Source organism: Medicago truncatula, chromosome 5 (assembly GCF_003473485.1).
Source record: "Medicago truncatula cultivar Jemalong A17 chromosome 5, MtrunA17r5.0-ANR, whole genome shotgun sequence".
Taxonomy (NCBI): Eukaryota; Viridiplantae; Streptophyta; class Magnoliopsida; order Fabales; family Fabaceae; genus Medicago; species Medicago truncatula.
This window is the reverse complement of record NC_053046.1, coordinates 44,406,299-44,433,575: the sequence shown is the minus strand read 5'-3', so window position 1 is coordinate 44,433,575 and position 27,277 is coordinate 44,406,299. Positions and strand designations below refer to the sequence as shown.

Genomic DNA, 27,277 nt, shown 5'->3' with positions numbered 1-27,277 from the left:
CTTCATATATCAAACACTTTGCACTTACAATCTACAAGAAGAAATTATTCAAATGTAAAGTAAAACACTCTACATATTCAACCATCGATATACTAAGTTACAAAGACCACGATGTCCATTGAATATAATACGGGAGACATTTATTTAAGATCATCGAAAAAGCCAATGTAGATATGATAAGGCATTTATAATTTTTGCAGCCAATTCAACAATCATGGAATTTCCTAATGAAGTGTAGTAATGTTGTCTAGTTTACAATCATAAAAGTGTATAATCTGACTTAATAATTAATGATGGTACAATAGAGATGAATAGCCGAAATTCCGCAAGTATAATTAGATGTTGCACCCACCAAGTTTATAGTGGCAATAATACTCAGAAGTATATTTTGAGTACTATTAGTTTTACAATTTTCCTACCCAATAATTATCGTAGTAAAACTTTACTTTATGATTATCAATTAAACTTCAGAAAGTGCAAGGCATTTGTGGTTAGTAACTGATGAAAGTCCTTTTCATTACGCAAAAAATAACAAATTGAAAGTGTGAGATGAATTCGGGCACCGTCGTGTCTGATAGAATGCACAACTCTATCTATCATTTTCTACATGAATAAATTGAAAGTTTAAACCAAATAAGGCATTCCTTAAAGGATATCATTTCCTCTTGCCATACATGATCTGAGTTTTTTGAACACACTTGACAACAATATAAACAGGATCAATGGTAAAACATTTGACAAAAGCCAACATGCGAAATATGAAAGAAATACCTTTATCTTTTCCTTTTCCTTTGCTTGGTTCATTGATGTCAAAGAATATAAAAGGAAGATACTTGAAGGAAAGAACCATATAAAGTAATTAAAATGAAAGAGAAAAGAGAAATAAAAAGGAAGATGTAATGCAATTGTTGTCCACTTTCACAAAGCACAAACCCTAGAAACTAAAACTACCTTGAGGTTATTGTTTCTAGAGGGCTAGAATGTAACCAAAATATAAGAAATAATTACTCCGTTTTTTTACAGGAGATAATTACTCATTTGTTGATAACTATGTAAAGATTTGAACTAACAAAAGAGTAAAGGACATTTTTGGAACAAAAATAGGCTACACCAAAAACATGCATTCCTTTTATTAATAGTTATAGATTATAGATAATACTACAACAAAAGAATGAAAGAAGAAAAAAAAAAGAGCAACAAAAATTGCCTCGCACATTATTCGTTATGGTTTCGCTTTAAAAGAATTGGCTTGATATAGCGCCTTCCTTTTTCTTTCTTTTTTTGAATAATGATATATGTTCCGAAGTTTTTTATCCCGACCAATTCAAACCCGTATAAAATAACATGATCATCACCTAAAATAACATGACCATCACCTCCTTCCCGTTTCTTCAGCACATGCACTTCATATAGTGGCAAGATCTGACGATGGAAAACAAGTCGGAAAGCTTTCGGGATAACATGTTTTGCATTAATCTTACTTGATTTTCCTATTTACTAGCTGATCAACACATTAAAATAGGGACTTTAGACCATTCTCTCTTTTTAATAAAGAGACACCTCAGATCAATAATTGTTTTTGGCTATGTATATCCCACTTTATTCTCTTCAATTGACCAAATCATTTACCCACACTCAATCAAAAAGCTAAACATATTGATATATTTACTTCATACCTATGGCTTAACTCATCATACCTAGAAAATCGATATTGTTTGTTTGCTTGAGTTGGCTTCTTTAAAAGCTTGTGTATTGGTTTGTGGTTTTTGTTGTTTTAGACTTTCAAGGTACGTTTGTTTGGACTTTCTTGTGTATATTTTTTTTCTCTTGCTATGTTTTGTCTTTTCTTTCAGTATTTTGCATTTGTTATTTTATCTCTTTTATGTCGTTTGTTTTTGCTATGCTTTATATTTTCTCTCAGTATTTTGTATCTGTTATTTAATCTCTTTTATGTCGTTTGTTTTTGCTATGCTTTATCTTTTCTCTCAATATTTTGTATTTGTTATTTAATCTCTTTTATATTGTTTGTTTGCTGAATCATGCAAGAACGCACGTTGGCAACACATGCTATATATACCACCACCTAAACTAGAATTTCTTTTAAAGAGAGAAAATTTTGCGGTGTTGGTATTGTTACCATTCTCTCTCATAGGCTTTTTTGTTGTTGTTGTTACCGTCTTTATTGAAGTCATGTTCTTTTCCGCCTTAGGTTAGCAAGAATCAAATGCTATGTAGTCGGAGAGTGTGATTGAGGGAAATGGTTATGCTCAGTGCATTCACTTCCCCAATTGTTTTCTTTTTAAGGGCCCAACTGCTTCTTATTTCAATCTATTTTTGAATAAAATAAAAAATAGGAGTAAAATAAATAAATAATAATAATCGGAGTGATCAAGGGATCATGATGCTATGAATCAGGCACAGGCACAGATCTAAGGCCAAACAATTGAGGGCAGCTGCCCCCACAAACTTATATATATGTTGCTATTAGCGGTTGTATAATTTTGTGTTTGATCTCACAAAATGAAAAATTACCCTTTTAAAGAATATTGAATTTGAGTTATGAATAAATAAACGCGTAACATTATGAGAGATAAACTGTTGGATGATTATTTGCTCACATATAGAGAAAATGAATGTGACAGTTTTGAAATGAAAAAAATCATACTATGATTTTAAAATATGAAAACATATGTATAAATATAATTAGTAAATATTGATGTGTCTTCAATTTATTTTGGTATAAAATAATATAATTTTTTTATTCTCCAATTTTTGCTTGATGATAATGATGTCTTTAATTTAATTATCACTCTTGCATTGATTTATTTTTATATAAATTTTGAGTATATAATTTTGCTCCCATAAATTAAAATGTATGGATCCGTCCCTGCTATAAATGCATCCTGGTTCCCCTCTTTCTTCTTCCATTTGTTTCAGCATTTTCCTTTCTTATCCTGTTGTCACGCTACCGTAGTATTCTCATATCGATATCATTTTTAACAGTGGTTTGCTTTTGTTACTTATAATTTTAAATCATTGTTGTGGTTTAATGATTTGATACATCTATTAATATATTGATTATTATTAAAAAAAAAAACACATGCATTATCTTTTTTTTTTTTTGGATAGACAAACGAAATGACAAAGACATGATAAACTCACACATACAAAGTAGAGGTACCGGGGTTCAAACCTCGGTCATGACGTCCAGCTAACAATTTTGACATTTTTACTAGTTGAGCTAGGTGCATTATCTTTACAAGCATAAAGACAGACACTTGCCCACCTTTTCTTTTATTATTTGGCAAATTCTATGGTACACCCAATAATTTGAGTGTATTGGTACACCAAATTCTTAAATTAATAGTTAAATGAGTTATTTTTTGTAGGAAAAAAATATTTTCTATCACCTATGATTATAATAACTAAATCTTATTCACCAAAATCGTCAATGCAGTAAAATTTGATTTTTCTGAATTCTTATTACTCATAATAGAGAATTTTGATTACTTTTTACAATAATGTAAAAAAAATTAGTATGATTTTTATAAAAAATGAAATGATATTTTTTCTTATAAAATGATATTTTCTAAAATATATATGTCAACCAACACCTATTTTCTTCATAAAAAATTATAATTAATTTATAAAAATTGTAAGCGAGAGTACCGATACACCGTAATTTGCAGGTGTACCATAGAAGTTCCCTTATTATTTTGTTAACATGTGTACATATTTCAAAAATATGTTAAGAATAGATAGATATATCTACAAGACAACTGTGTACTAATCAATTTTTGACTTAAATTGACAAATTAAAGTTAATTGTTATATTAAAATAGATAGATTTTAGTGCAATTCATATTTTTAATTCATTTTATAAAGGAGGAGAGTAAAATTTTCTCAACATTTTTACTTTTTTAAATAGTAGCCCATTTAATATAATTAAACTTCTAATAAGCTTATTTTTTTGACAATATCATTAACACCATATTATAAACATGTTTAATTTTCCCTTGAATTAAATCTGCATTTTGTGTTTTTTTTTGTTTTTTGGTTTATGTATTTGGCTCTAATTTGACTACTTTCCTTGAATTTAGGTCGTGACTATCTATCAATGGCCTTGTTGGGTCCACTGTTCAAGTTAAGCATTTTATTTTTTGTCATTAATTTGGCTTTTACTTATGTCCCAAAGTACTACGGTGTCCCTTACGAAGATAGAAGGATATTTGAGTGGGCAAGTTGTTTTTTCTCCATTATATCATTTGTTTGTATATGGATCGATTATCGCCGCGAAGAACGCGAAGAAGAACGTCTTGAACAACCCGTTCCTTTTAAAATTATTATTAAGGACAAAAGGGTTTAGACTTATTGTTGTCATTCACAAGAAAAAAAGAATATTTTGTTAAGGTTTGCTTTGATGTAATTGTTCTTTGTTTCTTTTATAATGTAAGCCATGATCATCATAAGACAAGATCCCTTTTTTTACTTAACTAATTTTTACCCTTTTCAAGGTTTGATTATAATTTGTTTAGAATATTTTATTTTATAAATAATCTATGATTAATATAACTATAATTCTAATTAACACAATGATTGCTCCGTTTTAGATTTGGTATTAACGTACATAGTTATATATGCTTTTAATGATTTCTAAGATGAGATCATTGAGTTCCTTAAAAAAAAGACGAGTCCATTGAGTTTTTTTCAAATAAAAGTTGTAACATATGAACTCCAACTTTAAAGTCCTTATAGATAGGTCAAGTCGTAGAAATCCTAATGATACATCACTATTTTAGTGATAAATATTGAATTAAACTTTTGTGTTATAAATAAACAAGTGTATATACCCGTGTACCTTACAGAGAAAATTGTTTTTAAAGTAAATGGAAAACAAAATATTTTATACATGATATCAGGGAAATTCATTTGCTTATCCCAAAACCAATAATAAGATCAAAATGCAAATTTAATTCAACACTAACCTTAAAGGACTACATGCATGTTACATTATGATCATTTACAGTGTAACTCATCAAATGAATATTCTTGAAATCGAAAGATTAATTGTACCATTTGTTCTAGTCAATCCTGCCTGTAAGTGGAAACAAAAAAATGGTAAAACCTTTATCTTTAATATAATATAAAAAATGTGTAGAAACACTTCTAGTGCTTTCTTAGTTTATATACATATGAAAAATGGAACTAAATTGTGTAGGGTCTTGTTTTTCTGTCTTTCATAATTTGATTTAGATGTCAAACATTTAAACTAAGAATTTCCATTTTTCTTTATTTCCTAATTTGCTTCAGATATAAAAAAGTTGCACTTACATTCTGCAAGAAGAAATAATTCAAATGTAAAGTAAAATACCCTACATATCCAACCATTGATATACATTCCCAAACAATAATTATAGCAGCCATTACACTATTCAAATTCAAATAATAAAGATGTAGGAATACAAAAAATCATATAGTTGATACAAATAAAAAAGAGTTTAGGCCATGACATGGAAGAAAGTTGTTGAAATCAATTCTACATTAAAGACAACCACCGCAACTAATATGATCTTGAGATTTATCTCTAACATAAAATGGCCTACTATTTTACACAATCTATCTGCAAGTCTTGATTTTGCCAAAACACCAAGATATAACGGATATCATAGAGATGCGACTCGAAATGAAAATGATATTAATAAAGTTCCATGAAGCTGCAATTGAAATGAAGGAAATGGTAAGGATATAATGCACCTCCACATAAAAATCAGCCACCCATCGCCGCTGCACTTTATAGCTGCAACTATCCACCATATGTGCCGACTCAAAAACTTTGAATCAAGGTTGTCAAAATTGGGACTTTACTTCGAGACGAAAGGGAATAGCAAAATCAGTACTCATAAAATCGCAATCAAAATCGAAGGATTTTACTCAAGAACTTTTGTAGAATCGATATAAAAAATTGTAAAATCGCAATCAAAATCGATTGATTTTACCAAAAGATAATAATAGTAAGTATATGTTATAAATGGTTTATAGACATAAATGACTTAGTTGATAAGAAATCGTAAAATCACAATCAAAATCGATGGATTTTTCCTATTTTAGGATTCTACTATGGATTTAAGTCGTTGAAGGTGAAGAAAGTCGCAAAATCCTGAATTTTAGGATTTAAGTTGGGATTTTGACAACAATAGTTTGAATGACTATCTGAAATATGTTTAAACAAACAAAAAATAGGAAAAATGTTCAACAAGAGAAGAAAAAAAAACTAATATAAAAACTCTAAAGAGTTGTATAAGAATGGAAAATAATAAATGTGGAACACAAATGGAGTCACGGCACGAAGTACAATAGTGTTGAGACATAAGGTAAGTAAGAAAGCAAATGCACCAGTTCTCTTCTCAGTGGATAATCCCATAAACTTGAAATTAAATCAAATCCAATTTGGATTCGATCAATTGTTGCTTATTCATGATGTTATTGATTGCTGAGTCGTGTGGTATTCTTCAAAGTGAAGCAAAATCAAACAAGAGAGTATATGTAAAATTGAAAATGCCATTGATTTGCGATATATCCTTATGTTTGTTAAACGGTTAGATTTTCATAAGAAAAGGCTAGACTATATTCTTTTGCTAAAACATGCTTAGTTTTACGTAAAATAGTAAATGTTAGAAACTAACTAATATTATACATCTGGAAGTTAAAAGGAATCAAAATTAAACTTTACGTCGAGGATTAGAGAGTATTGGACATTGGGTTGGATAGCTCTTCATCCTTCATCCTTCATAACCTAACCCGGAGAGAATGATAGAGAGTGATAAACGTGGATTGCACGAGCAAGGAAGAAGAAGGACTTTGCCGATGTAGGCGTCAATGTCGAGAAATTTACTCCTGCAACATTTATCCTTCAAAGAATGGTTCCCTGGGGAGCATTGAAATGAAGAAGAAAAAAAGAGGTTTCTTTTTTTGAATTAAAATGTAAATTTGAATGTTTGATGGAAATACTGGGTGACTTTGTTCAATCTCTTGTTACAGGAGTTGGACCATACCAAAACCTCTTGGATCATTTGGCTGACCCTTTCAACAACAACATCTTTGTTAGGAAACATGGCATCCATGGAAGGAATGAGAGAAAACTCAAAGAATCTTTCTATTGATGATAAAGTTGAATATTACAAATGATAAGAGATACTTTCTAAAGAGGTGATTACAACTATATATACTAATACTAACTAGTATCTAACATATAACTCTAATAGTCCCCCGCAAGTTGGAAGGCGTTCAAAACACTTCCAACTTGGGATGAGAAAATACAAGGAAAGATACCGGAAATACATCGACCAAGAGAATAGCAACAACCAAATGCTTATCCAACAAGAGGAAACCACAACTCAAGGTGTAACCACTTGGAGGTGTTCTTTTTATCAAGGACTATGATCTAATATTGCCCGTATTTATATCTCTATTCTTCAATGAGTGGTCAAAATTTGAATACATGTGTGATCCTTACCCTTGTTAAAGCTACCAACTTGACCAAAACTGAGTTGAATCAGGGTCAAATAATGATTTAGAAGCTAATTCTTGGAGCTGCAAAAAGATATATATAATAAAGTCGAGAGAAGAAAAATAAACTTATACCGTAGACTTCAAGTCAACCTAAAATGAATTTGAAATGGTTGTAGGTAAAATAACTTGCAGGGGTGACAAAATTACAATTGAAAGAAATACATTTGATTTGAAACATATGAGTAAACAAAATTGGTAATCCTCTATGTATTGCTGCTGATATTGGACACCTAAACAAACTTGCATCCGAAATTTTGAAAGGGTGACACTGCCAACTTTTCCCACTCCTTATACTTTGCTCTATTTGAATCATTGTTTTCTCCAACATCTTTTCATTATAAATTTTATTTAACATTTAACTAAAAACATATTTTTCATTTCAATTTCTCGGAGTAATTTAACAATGAGATTCAAGCTCAAGAATATGAAAAACTTCTACCATCAGTATCAATCACACGAACTGTTGAAAATCCACACAATAGGATGGAAATATTATAGGAAGCTCAATATTTAGTTAAAATGCAACCAAAGAAAGTAAGGTTTTCTCTTAATATAAAACTAACGACGATTTGAGCAAGTGTATTAAATCGTGCAATTAGTGATATTTAAATGGTAAAACTGAGTGTCGAACTAAAAGATAACATTATAAAAGTTTGGAGTTCGACACTCGATCTTATCGTGATTGAGGAGAGTGATAGAGTTACTACACCGAGTAATAGTTAGAGTGCCCCTTTCTCAGCAGGTGCAATTTGATAGGGGATGAAAGTGGAGATTGTAGTGCTAATAAAAATGTAGCCACAATCATAAAAGCCAATTTCAAGTTGAAGTGACCCATGATAATTTCTTATGAGCCTATTTGTTTGTTTGTTGAAAGAGTAACAGTAAAGTGTGAGAATTAATTAGAGTAGAATGCTATTTATTGCCTTTGAAGTGTGAAGAGAGGTAGAGATAGTGATATATATATATATATATATATATGAAACAGGATCCAAATCTAATAAGTCTATTTAATTAATAACGTTACATGTTTATTCCCTAAATTGCTAAAGTAAGGTGACTTGCAAACTAGTTGTTGTTTTAATATTATAAGACTGCAGCTTTAAGAAGGAAAAAAGAGAAATAAAAACATAACACAAACTTATAAATAAAGGGTATGTATACAACAAAACAAGGGTGAAAATAAATGAAACAAACCTTACCTCTGAAGAAGTTGTAGTAAAGAAGGAAAATAAAGATGGAGGGGGTTAGATAAGAGAGAGGGTTTTAGAGAAGACAAAACGAGTTGAAGTGGATTAAAAATCAAGTCAACGTAAATAAGTATGTAATAAGGGATCATGAAGGCATTTACACACACACAATAGATTTGAAATTTTGAATTCTGCATCATCTTCCAAGAGAATCCCAATTTAGCTTTCTGTGTGTAACAAATATCAAGTAGAGGTCTCATATTTGATAGAAAAATGAATGGTGAACGATATATACAAGTAAGATGACCCATAAACATAATATGATATTATGGTTTTGGCATTCTGGAGAGTTGTGAGTGATTAAAAGGCGCATAGAGCAGTTTCCTTTCCAATTGTTTGTCGACATCATTCGAAACATTCAAATTATTTGAAACGGCATTGAGCACCTTTCAAGCTATACACACTTGGGAAATGATAAATAAAACCAAAAGTTATTTCATTAATGCCCAACAAATGGATCTTACTGGCTCGTCAACCTGATAATTTCCACTAGAATAGAACTTTTTTTTGCTAATTATAGCACTGTTGCCACACTTTATTCTCCTCCTCTCCTTGACCAAATCCATTACCTCCTCATATATTTACTTGATTCCCACGCTTAACTCTTCATCCTTTACATTGACATCTTAATAAATTCGATTTTGTTTGTTTGCTGAATCGATGCGTTGGCTGGTTGTTTCTGTCGTGTTGTTGATTCTTTAAATACTCGTGTATTGTTCAAGGTATGTTTGTTTGGCTTTTGATTTGAAGCATTTGGATTTTGTTCCATGCTAGTGCAGATTTTTCCCCTCCTACTATGGTTTTCATTTAATTATCTATTTATTTTGTTTTCTCTTTATTCTATTCTACGACGTGTACACCAAACATATGAATCATAATTTAATTTTAATACTTGCCAATTAGAAGTGTATGAATAATTTTTTAGCCCATTTAATATAATTAAACTCCTAATAAGCTTGTTTTTGTATTGACAATATCATCATTAACAACATATTATAAACATATTAGTTCTCTCTTGAGAATTAAATTTGCAGTTTTTGTTTTATAGGTTAAAAACTTGGATCTAATTTTACTACATTTTCTCCATTTTAGGTTGTGGGCTTGTGGCTATCAATGTCCAATAGCGAACAATGATTGAGGTTTTTTCTTTTTTTTGGCTTTAAGAAGATAGCAGATTTCTTTCCGATGTTACCCTAACGCTATGAAAATTAAACAGAAATTTGATTTAATTGGTCTTTTTTTTCTTCTTTAAGGGTTTTGTTTGTTTCTACCTCGCCATTTTTTGCTTCGAAGAACCCGTTCATTTCCAAATTAAGGAGAAAAAGGTTTGGACTTATAATTCACAATGATAGCTCAGTTTTAGAAAATATTTGGTATTAACATATTTAATACTTAACCCACTTGGGTTGGCCTAGTGGTATATTGGCTTGGGTTCTGAGAGTGTGCTCCTCCTTAAGATCTCAGATTCAATTCTCTCTTGTGTCAATTTAGATGAGTTAGTTTAACTTCTTAAAAAAAAAAAACATATTTAATAGCTATATAAGCTTTTAACAATTTCTAAGATGATTCCATTGTGTTTTAAAATAAAAAAAAATCTTGTTACAAATAAACTCCAACTTCAAAGTCTTTGTAGGTAGGTCAACTCATAGACATCCTAATGCTAGCAATCCTACATGATAGATCACTCCTCAAATGTCCATTACATTCTCACAAAGATCTTTAATTTTTGAAAGATTATAGGTACCACCAAACAAAATTGGGAATAGTGACGGGCAAAACCCGTCTCTAAAAAATCAAAATCTGTCTCTAAACATATATGGGGGATAGAATTAGAGACAAAATTAGGTGCAATTTCCATCGTCATTTAAACCTTCAGATCATATCAAACACTTGCACTAGGAATTTCCATTTTTTCTTTATTTCGTAATTTGCTTCAGATAAAACACCCTACATATTGTAAACACTTGTATTTACAATCTGCAAGAAGAAAATTTTCAAATGTAGAGTAAAACACCCTACATATTGAATATAATGCGGGATACATTTACTCAAGATCATTGAAAAAACCAATGTAGATATGATAAGGCATTTATTACGCCAGATTTTATATTATGACATTTAACACTTAAGTTGATGTGTCTTAAAAAATGATTTTAATTAGTTGATAGTGTAAAAAAAAATTACGCTGTATTCTAATTAAACTCATGTTGCAATTTAATCAACTTTTAATGAGTGAAGATTAAAATGGATTCTTAAACATTTAGGATATAGTTTGATTGGAAAATGAATCATATTTATGAGTATGCAACTCAACATTTGTCAATACTTTTCCCTCAAAAAAAAAAATATTTGTCAATACTTTCGAAATAAATAAATAGTAAAACTTATCTTTGACCAAAAAAAAACTTATCAGTTGTAACTATAATAATAATTATTCGTTATGGTTTCGTCTTACTTGTTTTTCCTATTTACTAGTTGGTCAACCCATTAAAATAGGGACTTTAGACCATTCTCTCTTTTGAATAAAGAGACACCTTAGATTATGAATTGTTGTATATCCCACTTTATTCTATTCAACCCATTAGAAATCGATATTGTTTATTTGTTTGAGTTCTACATGTTGCTTCTTTAAGGGTATGTTTGTTTCAAAGGAAAGAAAGTGATGAGGAAAGACAGGTGATGGAAAGAAAGACTTTCTATGGTTTGGAACTCTCTAAAATAGTGAAGGAAAGAAAGGATTTATGTGGGGCCTACATCAGAAACCTTTCCATCCACACATGGACGGAAAGTTTTAAGAATAAAAGTGTTTTGTTTAAAATTATCAATATGCCCCAACTTTCATTATTTATTCTTTATTCATTTAACTATTCAATTGTTGTCTTTTTTTTATTTATTTTTTCATTTCACCTCTAACTTCTTCTTTAAAATAATTCACCGCTAATTTTTATTTATATGTCAATTACTAAATTTAGGTCTTTGTTTCCTTCAACTTTCTATTCCACTTTCTCTTATACCAAACAACTAAAACAATCCTCTTACTTTCTACTCTTCTTCTTTTCCTAGACAAATCTTTCCCATCTCATTCTTTCCTTTCATTTTCTTTGTGCATCCAAACAAAGCTTAAAAGCTTGTGTATTGGTTTGTGGTTATAGGATTGTTCAAGGTACGTTTGTTTTTGGACTTTCTTGTATATAATTTTTTCTCTTGCTATATTTTGTATTTCTTATTTAATCTATTTTTATTTTTGTATTTGTTATTTAATCTCTTTTATGTAGTTTGTTATTTAATCTCTTTTATGTTGTTTGTTTGCTGAATCATGTAACAACGCACGCCGGCAACACATGCTATATACTCCACCACCTAAACTTGAATTTCTCTCGTAACCGCAGTTGAAAGAGATAAAAAAAATTCAGTGTTGGCAGGGGCGGAGCCACCCCCAGCTAGCCTGGGCACTAGCCAAGGCTCAACTCCAATTTTCTTTGTAGCAAGCCCAGCCATTACTAGAACTTTTAGCTTTTCCTACGGATTTACCTGCGGATGTTTATGTAAATTCCGCAGGAAACACATTTCCTGCAGATTTTGCCTAGGATTTCCTGCAGATTCCGCAGGAAATGTGAAATTATCTGCAAGAAATATGAAATTATTCGCAGGAAAGGAGTAACATTTTGCGATTAGTTTTTTGCCCAGGCTCTATAAAATTTCTGGCTCCGCCACTGAGTGTTGGTATCCATACCATTCTCTCATAGGCTTTCTTGTTGTTGTCACCATCTTTTTTGATGTAACTTTCTTTTTCGCCATAGCTTAGCAAGAATCAAATCCTCTGCAGCCCGGAGAGTGTGATTGAAGGAAATGGTTATGCTCAACTGCTTCTTATTTCGAATTAGTTTTGAAAAAAATAAAAAAATAAGAGTAAAATAAATAAATAATAATAATCGGGGTGATCATGGGATCGTGATGCTATGAATAATGCATCTTGTTTCCCCTCTTTATCCATTCTTTCATTGGTTTCTTACATTTCTTGCTTGTTACATGTAAATTTCAGCATTTTGCTTTCTTATTCTGTTATCACACTACCGTAGTATTCTCTTATCGATATAAATTTTAATAGCAGTTTGTTTTTTCTTTTGAAGGAAGCAGCGGTTTGCTTTTGTTATTCATGATTTTGAATTATTGTTGTAGTTTAATGTTTTGATACATCTATTAATATATTGATTATTATTCAAAATAAAAAAATTAACAATATTATTATTATTATTTTTTGTCAAGCAGCCTTAGTGGCTAGAGAAATTCACCTTAAAGATGAATAAGTGGGGTGTCCGGGGTTCGAACCCCGGCCCCTGCACATATTGTGCATTATCCCTTACCAAATGAGCTAAGCTCATAGGGATACAATATTTATTTTCTTTACAAGCATGAAGACGGACACTTGTCCACCTTTTCTTTTATTATAATATGAATAGATATATCTACAAGACAATTGTGTACTAATCCATTTTTTACTTAAATTGACGACTTAAAGTCAATTGTTATATTAAAATAGATAGATTAAAGTGCAATTCATACTTTTAATTAATTTTATAACGGAGGAGAGTATAATTTTTTCAATATTTTTACTTTTTTAAATGGTAGCCCATTTAGTATAATTAAACTTCTAATAAGCTTATTTTTTTCATGTATAACATCCCATTAACAACATATTAGAAACATGTTTATTTCTCCCTTGAATTAAATCTGCATTTTGTGTTTTTTTGGTTCATGTATTTCGCTATAATTTTACTACTTTCTTTGATTTCAGGTTGTGACTATCTATCAATGGTCATGAGTCGAATGTATAAGTTAAGCATTTTCCTTTTCTTTGTCAAGTTGGCTTTTACTTATGTTCCAATGTACTTTGGTGTCTCTCATGAAGATAGAAGGAAATTTGAGTGGATCAGTTGTTTTTTCTCCATTATGTCGTTTGTTTGTCTCTCCATTGACCATCGTCGCGAACAACGCGAAGAAGAACGTCTCGAACAACCTGTTCCTTTTAAAATTATTATTAAGGACAAAGGGGTTTAGACTTATTGTTTGACATTCACCAATAAAAAATGAATATTTTGTTAAGGTTTGCTTTGATGTGATTGTTCTTTGTTTCTCTAATGATGTAAGCAATGATCATCATAAGACAAGATCCCCTTTGTTTTACATAACTAATCTTTTACCCTTTTCAAGGTTTGATTATAATTTGTTTAGAATATTTTACTTTATAAATAATCTATGATTCCCTCAAAAAAAAAAATCTATGATTAATATAACTATAATTCTAATTAACACAATGATTGCTCAGTTTTAGAAATATTTGGTATTAATATACATAGTTAAAAAGGTGTGTTTGGCGACGGTGAACATGAAACGGCCAATCATCTTTTTCTTCATTGTCGAGTGATTTCGAAGGTGTGGACGGAGGTGATGAGGTGGCTGAATTTTAGTTTTATCACACATCCCAATTTGTTTATTCATGCTACTTGTTGGATGAGTGAGGTGCGGTCTAAAAAGCTTAGACGAGGGGCTTGGTTAATTTGGCACGCCGTCGTGTGGGTGGTTTAGAAGATGAGAATTGATCGCATATTTAATGAGAAGGTGTGTGGAGTTGATGAAATGGTGGAGCAAGTCAAGGTGATTTTGTGGCATTGGAGCTTGAGTAGGCTTAAAATAGCGACGTGTCTATTTTACGAATGGAATTGGAATCCCGTGCTTTTGGCTTGGAGCTTGAGTGGTTGGTTTACAGTTGCGGCATTTGGTGGTGGTGGTGGCAGTATGTGTGTTGCTGTCATTATTGGTGTTTTGCTGTTTTCTGTTGTATAGGGTTTTCTTTTGGTGCTGTTAGCCTTTCTTTTCCTCTGTTTTGCGCAGAGCTGTTATTCTCTCATAAAACACTGTTCTTAAGAAAACTATGAGTGCCATGTTCGGTCTTTGTTTTGAATAAGCGGGGTAGCTTCTTCTCCATCAAAAGAGGTAATTTGAGAGTTGTTATATTTTTGGTCAAAACCAAAGGAATATTCTTGAAATTGAAAGATTTATTAATTATACCATTTGTTCTAGCTAGTCAATCCTGCCTGTAAGTGGAAACAATAAATGATAAAATCCTTACCTTTAATTTAGTGCTTTCATAATTTGATTTAGATACGAAACACTTTTACTAGAAATGACATGTACAAGAACTAGAAATATTCGGTATCTGTGTGTTAACTTCTTTGTTGCAGGTTACACTTGCATCTTTAATCTTTTGTGTTCAAAATTGCAACAACCTAAATTATGTTGCAATTTAATCAACTTTTCAATATAGTGAAAAAATTAAAATCAATTCTTGACAAATATTTAGTGTATAGTTTGATTGATAAATGAATCATATTTGTGAGTATGCAACTCAACATTTGTCAATGCTATCGAAATAAATAAATAAATAAAACTAAGCATTAGGTCATCTGCTACCATTTTTTTGAGGTAAAGGTAATTGGAAGTTGAATTTGGTTTATGTTAATATTCTATTTGGCAAAATAATCTCCCAACACAAACTCATAATAATTAAAACGTATATGACTTTGTCAAACAAAAATAATCATACTATAAACCATAATAATAGGTAGTAACAACTTTAATAAAAAAGAATAATAATAAAATTCTATAAAAGAAAACTAAAAAAAACAATATTAATAACTAAAATAATAATAATGATAATAACAATAATTAATACAAAATATATTTGGTCATGAAAATTAGATGTTACACCTCGGGTAGCACTTGGGTAACATAGAGTTGGGTAACATCAATATCACAATGTCTGAGTTTCTCTTTCTTTCACGGGCATTATGACATTCTGATTGGTCAATATCACCTAAGTGCTATCCGTTACTCCTCGCTTCGTTTTTCCGCACTTTGGCAACGATAAATACAGTTAAAGCTATATATTTGACTGCTGGATTTAATTGATAGCAGAGAATCAAGGTCCTTTATGGAACGTCCAACGAATGGTTCTTATTAACTGGTCAACAAGTTGATTTCCATTTCCATTAAAATAGGACGCATATAGCATTGTTGTTGCCGCACTTTATTCTCCTCCATTCTCCCAAATCCTTTACCTTTTCTCTTAATTAAAAGCTGCATATTCATTCTTATATTTATTTAACTCATGTCGTAACTCATCTTCCTTACATTAGCATCTGAATAAATAAATTGTTACAGAAAATCAATTGTGTGTTGATTGGTTGCTGCATTGTTTTGAGGTATTAGGCTTGTTCAAGGTATGTATGTTTGGATTTTCATGGCCTTTGGAATTGTTCCATGCTAGTGCAGATTTTTTCTCTCTTACTGTGCTCTTTTTTTTTTCTCGCTCTTTATCCTGTTATACAACTCTTTCTTATATCTCGTCTCTAGTAATAATGTTTTGCTTTGAAATTGATTAATATAGTCAATATTATCTGAAAAGAACAGCGGAGAACAACATGAAATCATGACTGCAAGAACTAGCCGAAACAAAAACAGCCTGTACAGAAATTATCCAGCTGCCCCCTCCCCATAGCCAAAAAAAAACAAGCTATTACAATCGCCGGGATCCCAACATCACTCATAAAAGAGACAAGGTGACCATTTCAATCTACACAAACTCTACTTCCATGACATAACCTTGATATCCCCAAAAATTTCATTGATGGTCACAATTCTACAGTTGAAAATCCTATCATTTCTCACATTCCAAAACACCCAAATCATTGTGTGCCAAATAAAAAGAAACCCCTTTCGATAATTGGAAGCAAAATTACTGGCGGAATAAAACGGCCAGTATTATTTAGTTACATTTCCTATACTACGTTATTGGCAGATTTTTCCACCAGTACTTACTGGCAGATTATTCCGCCAGTATTACTGAGGGATTAATATCCATTACTGACAGATTTTGTGGCATCAGGAAATTAACGATGATTGTTCGTCCACCATCACACCAGAATGGTTTGATATCGCTTTAACTTTGTTTTTATTTGGTCCTTGTTGTTGAGTGTAAATATCATATCTAATTTTACTACAATGTCTGTCATTTTAGGTTCAATGGCTAGGACCAGATGGGCCGATTGGAGCATGCACATGAGCATTTTTTTTGTTCTCATGTCGTTTTTATTCTTGGTAAAGGATTTTTACAACATGTATTACCCTATCGATTGCTGTCTTGCACAGAGATTGGAGAAATTGAAGCTTCTTTTACACATTATGTTCTTTGTTAGTCTCTTGGTCAACCGTTTCCTAGAAAGACCCATTCCTCCACAAACTAAAGAGAGCAAGGAGGATTAGACTGTTTGTTTGATGACATTTATTATATTTTGTTCTTGTTAATTAAGGTTTGATTTTATGTATGTTTGTAGATTGTTTGATGAAATCAAATTGAAAATCTAGCTTATTCCTTTTCCTTAATGATAATTAATGAACTATTTATTGTATTTTAATTACACCCGGATTAATTCCTACTAGTGCATGATATATATAATAAATAATCAGCAAAGTTATTTATCTTTATACCATTGCTTAATAGTACGGAACCATTTAAACGAAAAACAAAGAATGCACTTGTTGTTGATTTGTTATTTAACCCATTTTTTATGACCACTTTACCCTTGAATGATAAATGTTTTTTCTTTTTCGTAAAATCCCGTGAACAGAGAGATCCCGTACTGCATAGCATTGCTCATCTTTCTTTATCATTATCATATATGTATCTTAAAATGATAGCGACGGAAAATTCATGATGTTTTTATCGCGATAAATTGTACTGCTGTTGTATATAAATAAAAGAGTTATGCTATATGCAGCAACACTTTCTTCACGAAATTATCAGGAAAAAAAAAATTGGCCAATTAAAATTCAGTTTTTAGCTGAATACATGGATGATGGGGCTGAAAACATGGAGAACAGCTATCAATGATGCAATGAAAACTATCCACATGTGTTAGGATGATTTCGGGAAAAAAAAAACTTTCGCTATATATTTTTTCCCTAAATAAAATTAGAACTTAGAACAACAATTTCTATTTTATGTAAATAATTAATTGATATCTTGCCTGCAACTATAACCGAGTCCTGTCAAAAAAACCATATAACAAATGTTTTAAGAAATAAATAAAGTAAAGATAAAAAAATTTAACGAAAAAAGTTATTGACTTTCTTTTTTGTTTTTTGATAAAAAAAAAAAAAAAGATATCGGTTAATATAAAAAAGACTTAATTGTACTTTTGGCCCCCTATCTTTCCAAAAATTACGGTTTTGGCCCCCTAACTAATTAAAATACAAAACAGCCCCCTATGTATTGGATATTTGGTAATTTTGACCCCCCAAAGCCACTTTATACTTAGTCTTCTCTGAAAAGATTTTATTGATTTTAATTTTGAAAAATCATGTTCCATAAAATAGATTGAAACAAATAATATTATTCTAAAAGCAATTCATGGAGTTAGAAAAGAATTCTTTGGCTTAATTGATCATTTAATCCCCTAACTAATGTCTTCTTTTCATTTTGGTTCCATAACTCCCAAAACGTTATTTTCGATCCCTTTATGCTTATCTCAGATAGTCAAACTCGTCCTTTCTATCAAATTTTGTATTATCTCGTCAATGAGTGCACATGTGGCCATACACCCTATATGTATACTAGCGTTTAGACAGGCACTCTATACCCGTATGTACGCCATTCTTAATGCACTAATGTGCATAAATTACAAACAATAGTTTTTATGAAACTTTGATTAAAATTAATTTGATTTGATTAAAACTTTATGTATAAATAATATATATTTTACATTTTAATGTTATAACAAACTATACTTATCTTTTTGAATGATACCAACAATATAATAAATATCACATCTTTAAAAAAAAAATATAAATCCTTATCTTTTTGAATAACACCAACAAAATAACATTTCTATCATCAAATTTACGTAAGGTTATAATTGGGAAAAGAAAAAATCAGTCTAACACGAGTTGAGATACTCTCCATTTATAAAAATAAATGGAGATTGTCATTATGAAAGAGATAGACACAAAAAATAGATGGTGGGTCTTATCATTAAATGGATCCCACCATCATTAATTATTTTCAAAATTTTATGTGTCTTTATCTCTCTGAATGAAATAAATGGAGCAGAGTTTAAATAGAGAGAATCCTAACTTGTCTAAAACAATCTACTTTCTTTATATATAATATAGATATATAGTATAGATATCACAAAACATAATAAAATATAATTCATTAAAAAACTAATCAATTGCAAAAAAATATCTTAAAAATCATTGTAGTCCAAAGACAAAAGGGTTCGGTACGTATCAGGACATATATACTATGGTTTGGGAGTTATCTCATGTACAGGGACGGACCTAGGAATTTTTAATAGTGTAGGTCAATCGAGAGGTAGCAAGGAACTATCTATTCCAAAATATATTCAATAAAAAAACAAGTACAAAAAAGGGGCACTAATTCAATACTTCGTCAGAAAGAAACAAACCTAAGACTTACATATACTTCAACCGATCACATTTATAAGCAAAAAATAACTTTTTAGGTTTATTGAAAAATTAATGTATGTGGTCACATTTACAGACCCGATACATTGATTATTTAATGAATCTAAAAAGTTATTTTTTATTTGTAAATGTGACTTGAGGAAGTACATCATAATTTTTCTCTACAATTTCTCATATTTTTGAAATCGTTGAATTATTTTTTTATGCTTCTTCTCGCTCTCAGAGTATAAAATTAGAGTTATTCTCATGTTTGTTTCAATTTGGAGATTTGGTAAAAAGTTGTCTTATTAATTGGTTTATTTAGTTTATAACTTTGTGTGAGCCATTATTTTATTTTTTTTGAAAGAATGTGAGCCATTATTGTCTTATCAAAGTTATTGACCATACAACTATCTGATTATTAAAAAGTGCATGGGCAGACCCACAAGACCCTGCACGTGGGTCTGTCCTTGCTCATGAAGGTAATATTACATCAGGAAAAAAGGACAAACATAGTATAAAGGGAAAGTTTTAGGCTTTATCTTCCATTTGATCTTAAAAGAGTGAAGATTGAATCTATTTGGTGGAAGAGTGTTGAATAACCCAAAATCACCCTAAAATCGCAATTATTAGAAAGGAATGAGGTTGAGTGTAAAAGTAGAAACGAAATCAAATTCAACTATTCTAGTCTAGCGTATAAAATGTTTCTTCGAGAGAGATAACTCCAGAAACATAGCGAACAAAAGATAACTCTCAAATCACTTTGATACGTATCTCTTGAACGATAATAGGAGGGACAAAACGGGAAATTTGGTGGGCCAGGAAAACATAGTCATTGAGGCCCATTTTTGTACTAATGGGCCCACACATTTTCTAGTTAGTTAGTCCTTACATTGACCCACATTCTCGTTTTTTTTCTTTCTTCAATTCATCATCTTTCTATTTTTCCTTAAAAATCGCAATTCCGATTCCCAATCATATTCATTTCTACGTTGAATTCACAATTCAGATCTCTTTCTCCAAAAATCAATGGTTAGATCTCACTCTCTGCAATTTCTTCTTCTTTCTTTCGTTATTATCATTTTCATGTAATTGTTTTCTATTATGATCTGATTCAGTTCTTAATTTTTATGATCTGATTTGTTAATTTTCATATTATATAGTTTTAAATCTCATGCTAAAACAAATATATATTGTTTTATTGTAGATTTGGCGTTGAATGCATCATTAGTGTTAATTAATCAAATGCAAATGGAATTAGCAACAATGAGAATGAGAAAATCTTTGATCTATTGGATTTGTTTTTTGGTTATTGGGTTTGTTCAAATTAGCAAAAGCAATGGTTTTTATCTTCCTGGAAGTTACATGCATACGTATGCAAATGGAGATCCAATATATGCCAAAGTTAATTCATTGACTTCTATTGAAACTGAATTACCCTTTGGTTACTATAGTCTTCCTTATTGTCAGCCTCTCGGCGGCATTAAGAAAAGTGCCGAGAATCTTGGTGAGCTTCTTATGGGTGATCAGATTGATAACTCGCCGTATCTATTTAAAATGAATGTTAATCAGTCGAGTTATTTATGTACTACGGCCCCGTTGAATGAGCATGAGGTTAAGCTGTTTAAACAGAGAACCCGCGATTTGTATCAGGTGAATATGATTCTTGATAATTTGCCGGTTATGAGGTTTGCGAATCAAAATGGGGTTAAGATTCAGTGGACGGGGTTTCCTATTGGGTATACGCCAACTGATGGGAGTGCGGATTATGTTATTAATCATCTTAAGTTTACGGTTTTGGTTCATGAGTATGAAGGAAATGATGTTGAGATTATTGGTACTGGGGAAGAGGGTATGGGTGTTATTGCTGAAACTGATAAGAAGAAGGAATCTGGATTTGAAATTGTTGGGTTTCATGTTGTTCCTTGTAGTGTTAAACGGGATCCCGAAGTTATGACGAAGTTACATATGTATGATAATATTTCTTCAATAAACTGTCCCAATGAGTTGGATAAGTATCAACCAATAAGAGAGCAAGAGAGGATATCATTTACATATGAAGTTGAATTTGTGAAAAGTGATATAAGATGGCCGTCTCGTTGGGATGCTTATTTGAAGATGGAGGGTTCCCGGGTGCATTGGTTCTCGATTCTAAATTCACTGATGGTGATCTTTTTTCTAGCTGGTATTGTTTTTGTCATTTTCTTAAGAACAGTGAGAAGGGACTTGGCAAGGTATGAGGAATTGGACAAAGAGACACAAGCTCAGATGAATGAGGAGCTTTCTGGATGGAAGCTTGTTGTGGGTGATGTATTTAGGGAACCAGGTTGCTCAAAACTCCTTTGTGTGATGGTTGGAGACGGGGTTCAGATTCTTGGCATGGCTGGTGTTACAATTGTGTTCGCAGCCTTGGGTTTCATGTCACCAGCATCCCGAGGAATGCTGTTAACAGGTATGATAATTTTGTATCTTTTCCTGGGGATTGCTTCCGGATATGTAAGTGTACGTCTCTGGAGGACAATTAAGGGAACTTCAGAAGGGTGGAGATCGATTTCCTGGTTTGCTGCTTGCTTTTTCCCTGGAATTGCTTTTACGATTCTAACAGCACTGAATTTTGTTCTTTGGGGCAGCAACAGTACGGGTGCACTTCCCATTTCCTTGTATTTCAAATTGTTTTTCCTCTGGTTCTGCATTTCAGTGCCACTCACTCTCATTGGAGGATTTTTGGGGACAAAAGCTGAGCAAATTGAATTTCCTGTGCGAACTAACCAGATTCCAAGAGAAATTCCTGCACGCAAATATCCATCATGGCTTCTTGTTCTTGGTGCCGGAACTCTTCCATTTGGAACCCTTTTTATCGAGCTTTTCTTTATCCTTTCTAGTATCTGGCTTGGGAGGTTCTATTATGTTTTTGGTTTTCTGCTGGTTGTTCTTTTACTGTTGACTATTGTCTGTGCTGAAGTGTCGGTGGTCCTCACATATATGCATCTCTGTGTCGAAGATTGGCGGTGGTGGTGGAAGGCATTCTATGCATCAGGCTCTGTTGCTCTTTATGTCTTTTTGTACTCCATTAACTACTTGGTTTTTGACTTGCAGAGTTTGAGTGGACCTGTCTCTGCTATACTTTATATCGGCTATTCGCTGCTCATGGCAATTGCAATCATGCTTTCAACTGGAACCATTGGTTTCCTTGTCTCGTTCTACTTTGTGCATTATTTGTTCTCATCAGTAAAGATAGATTAAGGTTGATCTTTTTGCTATCTCTCATCAACTAAACAAAAGGCATACTGGAAGGAGAATTTTGCTCAATTGTTATAACTTCTGCTTGATTCTTTTTGTAACTCGATTGCTTTGTGGCATGTTGAGTATGGAAAACAGATGCTCCTATTGTGTTAAATAGTTATATGATTTTATATTGCAATGTAATCTGCACTTTGTTCCGCTTTAACTATCGTTTTTATACCATTTTGTTTCATGTGCTTTAGTTCGCTTTAACTAGCATTTTTATACCATTCTGTTTCATGTGCTTTAGTTTAGTGAAGTTACTTGAGGAAGTTGTAATTGCTCAGACTGTTTCATCCCTTATTGAATTAAATTCTGATAACCAAATTACGATGTTTCTTCTATATTTCTTCAGGATTTATGTTCTTCTGTCTGTTTAATTTTGTTCCTCTTCAAGGATGGAGAGACCGACTTTTTAGTTATCTGTATTTTGTTACCTTAATTCTTATTTTTGGCTCGGTAACATGTCGAATAATATTTTTTTTCAAAATTCACTCAAACAAATTGGAATTGGACAGAAATAGATCTTGTCATGTTCATTCTCATGTTATAAGATCAGAAAACGAGTTCAATGGATAATACTTAAAAAATGACAATTCTTAATATTGTTTGTGAGGCTTTAATTTTTATCATTCATATTGGTAAGATAAGAAGAATCGTGTGAGGACTTAAATACGTCATTAATAATATCATTACCGAAGGAAAGCCATCTTTTCCACACATGATTATATTTATCTAATAGCAAATAATTGTGTAAAATTTGTGACTATTATTACATCAAGAGAAATATACACAAGTTTCTCTCAACAAGTTATTCATATAGAAGCCAAACATGGGTAACACAAGAAAAAACATATGCCTGCTGATTATGGTTAAACATTTGCAGATCATATTGGGATGGGAACTCCTTTCCAATCACCAAGGCATTCCAGAATTGGATCAACAATCTTTGCTTGACACATTGCTGTAAATACTTTTTCAAATTCCTCATCTGGTGTGACATCCTTTTCTCCTGTCAGCAACCCTATCTTTAGTTCTTCCCTCACAAACTTGTATAGTGGGTATGACCTACATTCCTTAATTCTGTTTGGAATTTCAGAATTTCCCTTCTCAAATGCAACCCTTGCACTTTCAACTTCCTTTGGCAAAAGAGACTTCAATTCATCCTCAAAAGCTCCAATTTTCTCAAATGTTGAAGATTTCGCATCCTTATTATTTATGGCACTGATGTGCGCATGCTCATAAAGTACTTGCTTTAGTTTTGGCATCAACGGGTACGTAACATTAAAGGGATCATCTATGTAGGAGAATACATATTCTCTATCAACCACTTTGAGCAAATTTTCCTCACAATGTCTAAATGGATCGATTTCTTCTCTGTCATCTATGATTAATGTCTTCTTAAAAACTCTGCTTACAGTTTTCTTGACAGAGTTCTTGAAAATTTCCTCCAAATGCCTCAAGTCAATAGCTTGGCAGAGTGCAACCAAATATGTGGAAGACATGAGCTTCAATATCTCAATGGCTTCCACTGTTTTCATAGCAGAAATCAACCCCAAAGAGTTCACATCTTGGTTGTGCTGCTCAGCACTTTGCACATGACTTGTCACAGGATTTGCTAAATATTGAAGTTCAGAACAATAAGCAGCCATGGCAACTTCAGAGGCCTTAAAACCATAATCCAGACTTGGGTTTCTACCAGCAGAAAGATTTGACGGCAGCCCATTGTTATACAAGTCATTGACTAACTCAGTAAATTGCGCAAAGACGAGTTTTCCAATTGAAGTAACAGCTAAACGTACATTATCCATTGAAACTCCAATTGGGGTGCCTTGGAAATTACCACCATTTAGAGCCTTATCCGTTGCCACATCAATCAGAGGATTGTCGTTCACTGAATTTATCTCCCTTTCAATCGATTTGGTCGAAAACCGGATAACTTCAATCTGTGGACCGAGCCACTGAGGAGAAGTTACAAGAGCATAACGATCTTTTCTAGGCTTCTGCAATGGATCTGGCTGCTGCTGTTTCGCGTTTTTGATATATGAGCTTCCATCTAAAATGTGTTCCATAATAGCAGCTGCCTCGATTTGACCTGGATGGAACTTCAGCTTGTGTATAAGATGATGTGTAAATTCCGGCTTTCCTTGCATGACTTCAGTGAAAACTGCTGATAGAACTACTGAAAACAAAGCTAATATGTTTGCCTCAAAAAGTACCATAGAAGCCACACCAGATCCAACAGCTGTACCGTTTACAAGAGCAAGACCTTCCTTCGGCTTCAACTCGAAGAACCCAGAACTCAGACCTGCTAAATGGAAAGCTTCCTTGGCATTAAGGGACTCTTTCGAGGGTCCAACAGCTCTGGAATTTCGCCTACCGGTTAGCAATGCAGCGATGTAGGACAGAGGAATTAGATCACCGGAAGCGGTAACTGTGCCGCGCAATGGCAAGATTGGTGTGACATTATGGTTGAGGAGCTTGGTGATAGCTTCTAAGATTTCAAATCTAATGCCTGAATAGCCTTGTAGAAGGGTATTAACCCTCACAAGCATAGCTGCTCTTGTTGCCGACGAAGGCAGTGTATGAGACAACTCACTTTCACGCCCAAATATTGCGCAGTTTAGAAACCTTATGCAGGAAAAAGTAATTTAACCAAAAGAATAGTTATTAGTATTATGAATTTTAAGTTGCACAACAATAAAAGCTTCAACTGCATAACAATGAACCACTTTACATAATTTTTTGCAAAAACAGTTATAATATTTGTTCATAAATAGTAACTTTTTGTGCAAGTAATTACCCTGTATATCTCATTTTTTATCATAAACTTTCATAATTTAATTTCTCTATGAATAGCCATAAAGGTTAGTAAAGAACTACTTGAGAAATTTACATGAGCGAAAAACTAATGTCAAAGCATTATGGGCCTGTTTGGATAGACGTGTTTGTATTCATTTACAAACATAAGTACTTATGAGGCTGTTTGAGATAAATTATGACATATCTAGAAGCTATTTTCATCTTATTTCCATACACTATTTAGGATAGCTTATGAAATTAACTTATATAAAAGCAATTTAACTTTATTTATCTTTTGTTATAGAAATAGCTTATATGCGCTTATGCCATAAGTGCTCAATTAAGTTGTATATATAAAAATGGCCTATACTGGCTAAATATTATTCAGAGTTGAACCTCACCTAACCATCTCTTTCTGAAGAGCAAAGCCTTGTTCAGTTCTTCTATGTGAGGCAGCACCAAAGCCAGTGGTAACACCATAAATTGGAGTACCTTTGACAATGTTTTCGGAGATCCAGTCGCAGCTAGCTTCAACACCGGCCCTTGCAGACTCTGAGAGTTCAACCTTAACATGTGAGCTACTGTTAGAAACAGCAGCCACCTGAGATATAGTTAGTGTCCCCACCCCACCAAGACATATGACTGGCTTCTTGTACTCTGCTAACATACGTTTTACTTCATCAAGGTGGCTACCCTTGAGTGAATTAGCAGCTGAATTCCAGTTCAAAGGGTCTGAGTCAATGATCAAGTTTGAGCTAACATTTTGTGGATTAATGGTTGCCATGTTTGGAGAGTTTGTACTTTGTATACGAGGAACAGAAGGCTTTTAAGGTTTAAGTAGAGGGAAGTGGTTGTTTTGTTTGGTTGGTGAGTAGGAGCATAATTTCACGTGCAGAGTACAACTACAAGTACAATTTTTGGCCCATGGACTTTACTTTACATTGACCAATTATAAATTAGGAAACCTCCTTGCAATGAGCAGGAGCACGATTGCACCTACATAGTACTACTCCTTTTGGTCTCATAATGGTTAGTGCCGGGGTAGGGGGAAAAAATTAAGTGGGCTATTAAGCATAAAATTCACCATCAAAAAGTTGTATTTATCTATGCATTAAGCACAAAATTGACTATCCAAAATGGTAAACTACATACCTTAAAAATTTAAAATAATTATGCATTTTGAGTGACTAAATGGATAAGAGGTAATTTAATTATTTTTTTTGGGTGGGTCGTGGGTCATCCGAGTTCTTGAAGGGCTTGCCACTGTGTATAAAAAAGATTAATGTAAATCAGATAATATATTTATAATATAGATTACATACATCGATTATTTAATTATTTATATATAAGATCAGAGTGGCTACAGTCTGTGGGTTAAGGACTTATTTTTGTCATCATGTTGACTAGTTATAAACTAGGAAACCTCCTTGTACTTGCACTGAGTGATAGTTTTTCCTAAACAACTAATCACCTTAATTATTTTATTCTATTTTAGTGCAATTTTGAAAGAGAAATGATATTTGAACATCTATTTTGCAACAACTTTTGTGACAATTTTCTCACTCATACTCACATTACTTTTTACTTTATCTCTTTATTGTTTTGGTTTTCGTGCAAATACCTATTTTTTCTTTATAAATTATAGTTGTTTTAAAAGTTGTCAACCAAATGGTTGTTCAAATAACACTCCTCATTTTGAAATCATTCTCAAAGGGGTTGTTGGAAGTAGGTGGCAATGACAACCTCCTTTTTTTTCTTCATTTTGACCGAATAACAATTCAAGGAAGAAAGCATCAAGGAAGGTTCAAAGCAATAGAACGATCAAGGCTAAGAGGATGATAATCCAGCACAAA

General features: G+C 32.2%; 2 protein-coding genes across 2 annotated transcripts; one reads left to right on the top strand and one right to left on the bottom strand.

Annotated features, from left to right (window-relative positions):
- The first annotated feature begins 20,212 nt into the window (after positions 1 to 20,212).
- LOC11429352 (transmembrane 9 superfamily member 12) lies at positions 20,213 to 22,835 on the top strand. Its single transcript, XM_003618029.4, has 2 exons — positions 20,213 to 20,372; positions 20,548 to 22,835. The coding sequence occupies exon 2, from the start codon at positions 20,586 to 20,588 to the stop codon at positions 22,581 to 22,583; it is 1,998 nt and encodes a 665-aa protein (XP_003618077.2). The 5' UTR covers positions 20,213 to 20,372; positions 20,548 to 20,585; the 3' UTR covers positions 22,584 to 22,835.
- A 536-nt stretch (positions 22,836 to 23,371) lies between these two features.
- LOC11429351 (phenylalanine ammonia-lyase class 3) lies at positions 23,372 to 26,321 on the bottom strand. Its single transcript, XM_003618028.4, has 2 exons — positions 25,826 to 26,321; positions 23,372 to 25,253 (listed from the first exon to the last, which is right to left on the bottom strand). Exons 1-2 carry the CDS (start codon positions 26,206 to 26,208, stop codon positions 23,510 to 23,512), a joined length of 2,127 nt encoding a protein of 708 aa, XP_003618076.1. The 5' UTR covers positions 26,209 to 26,321; the 3' UTR covers positions 23,372 to 23,509.
- Positions 26,322 to 27,277: the final 956 nt, after the last annotated feature.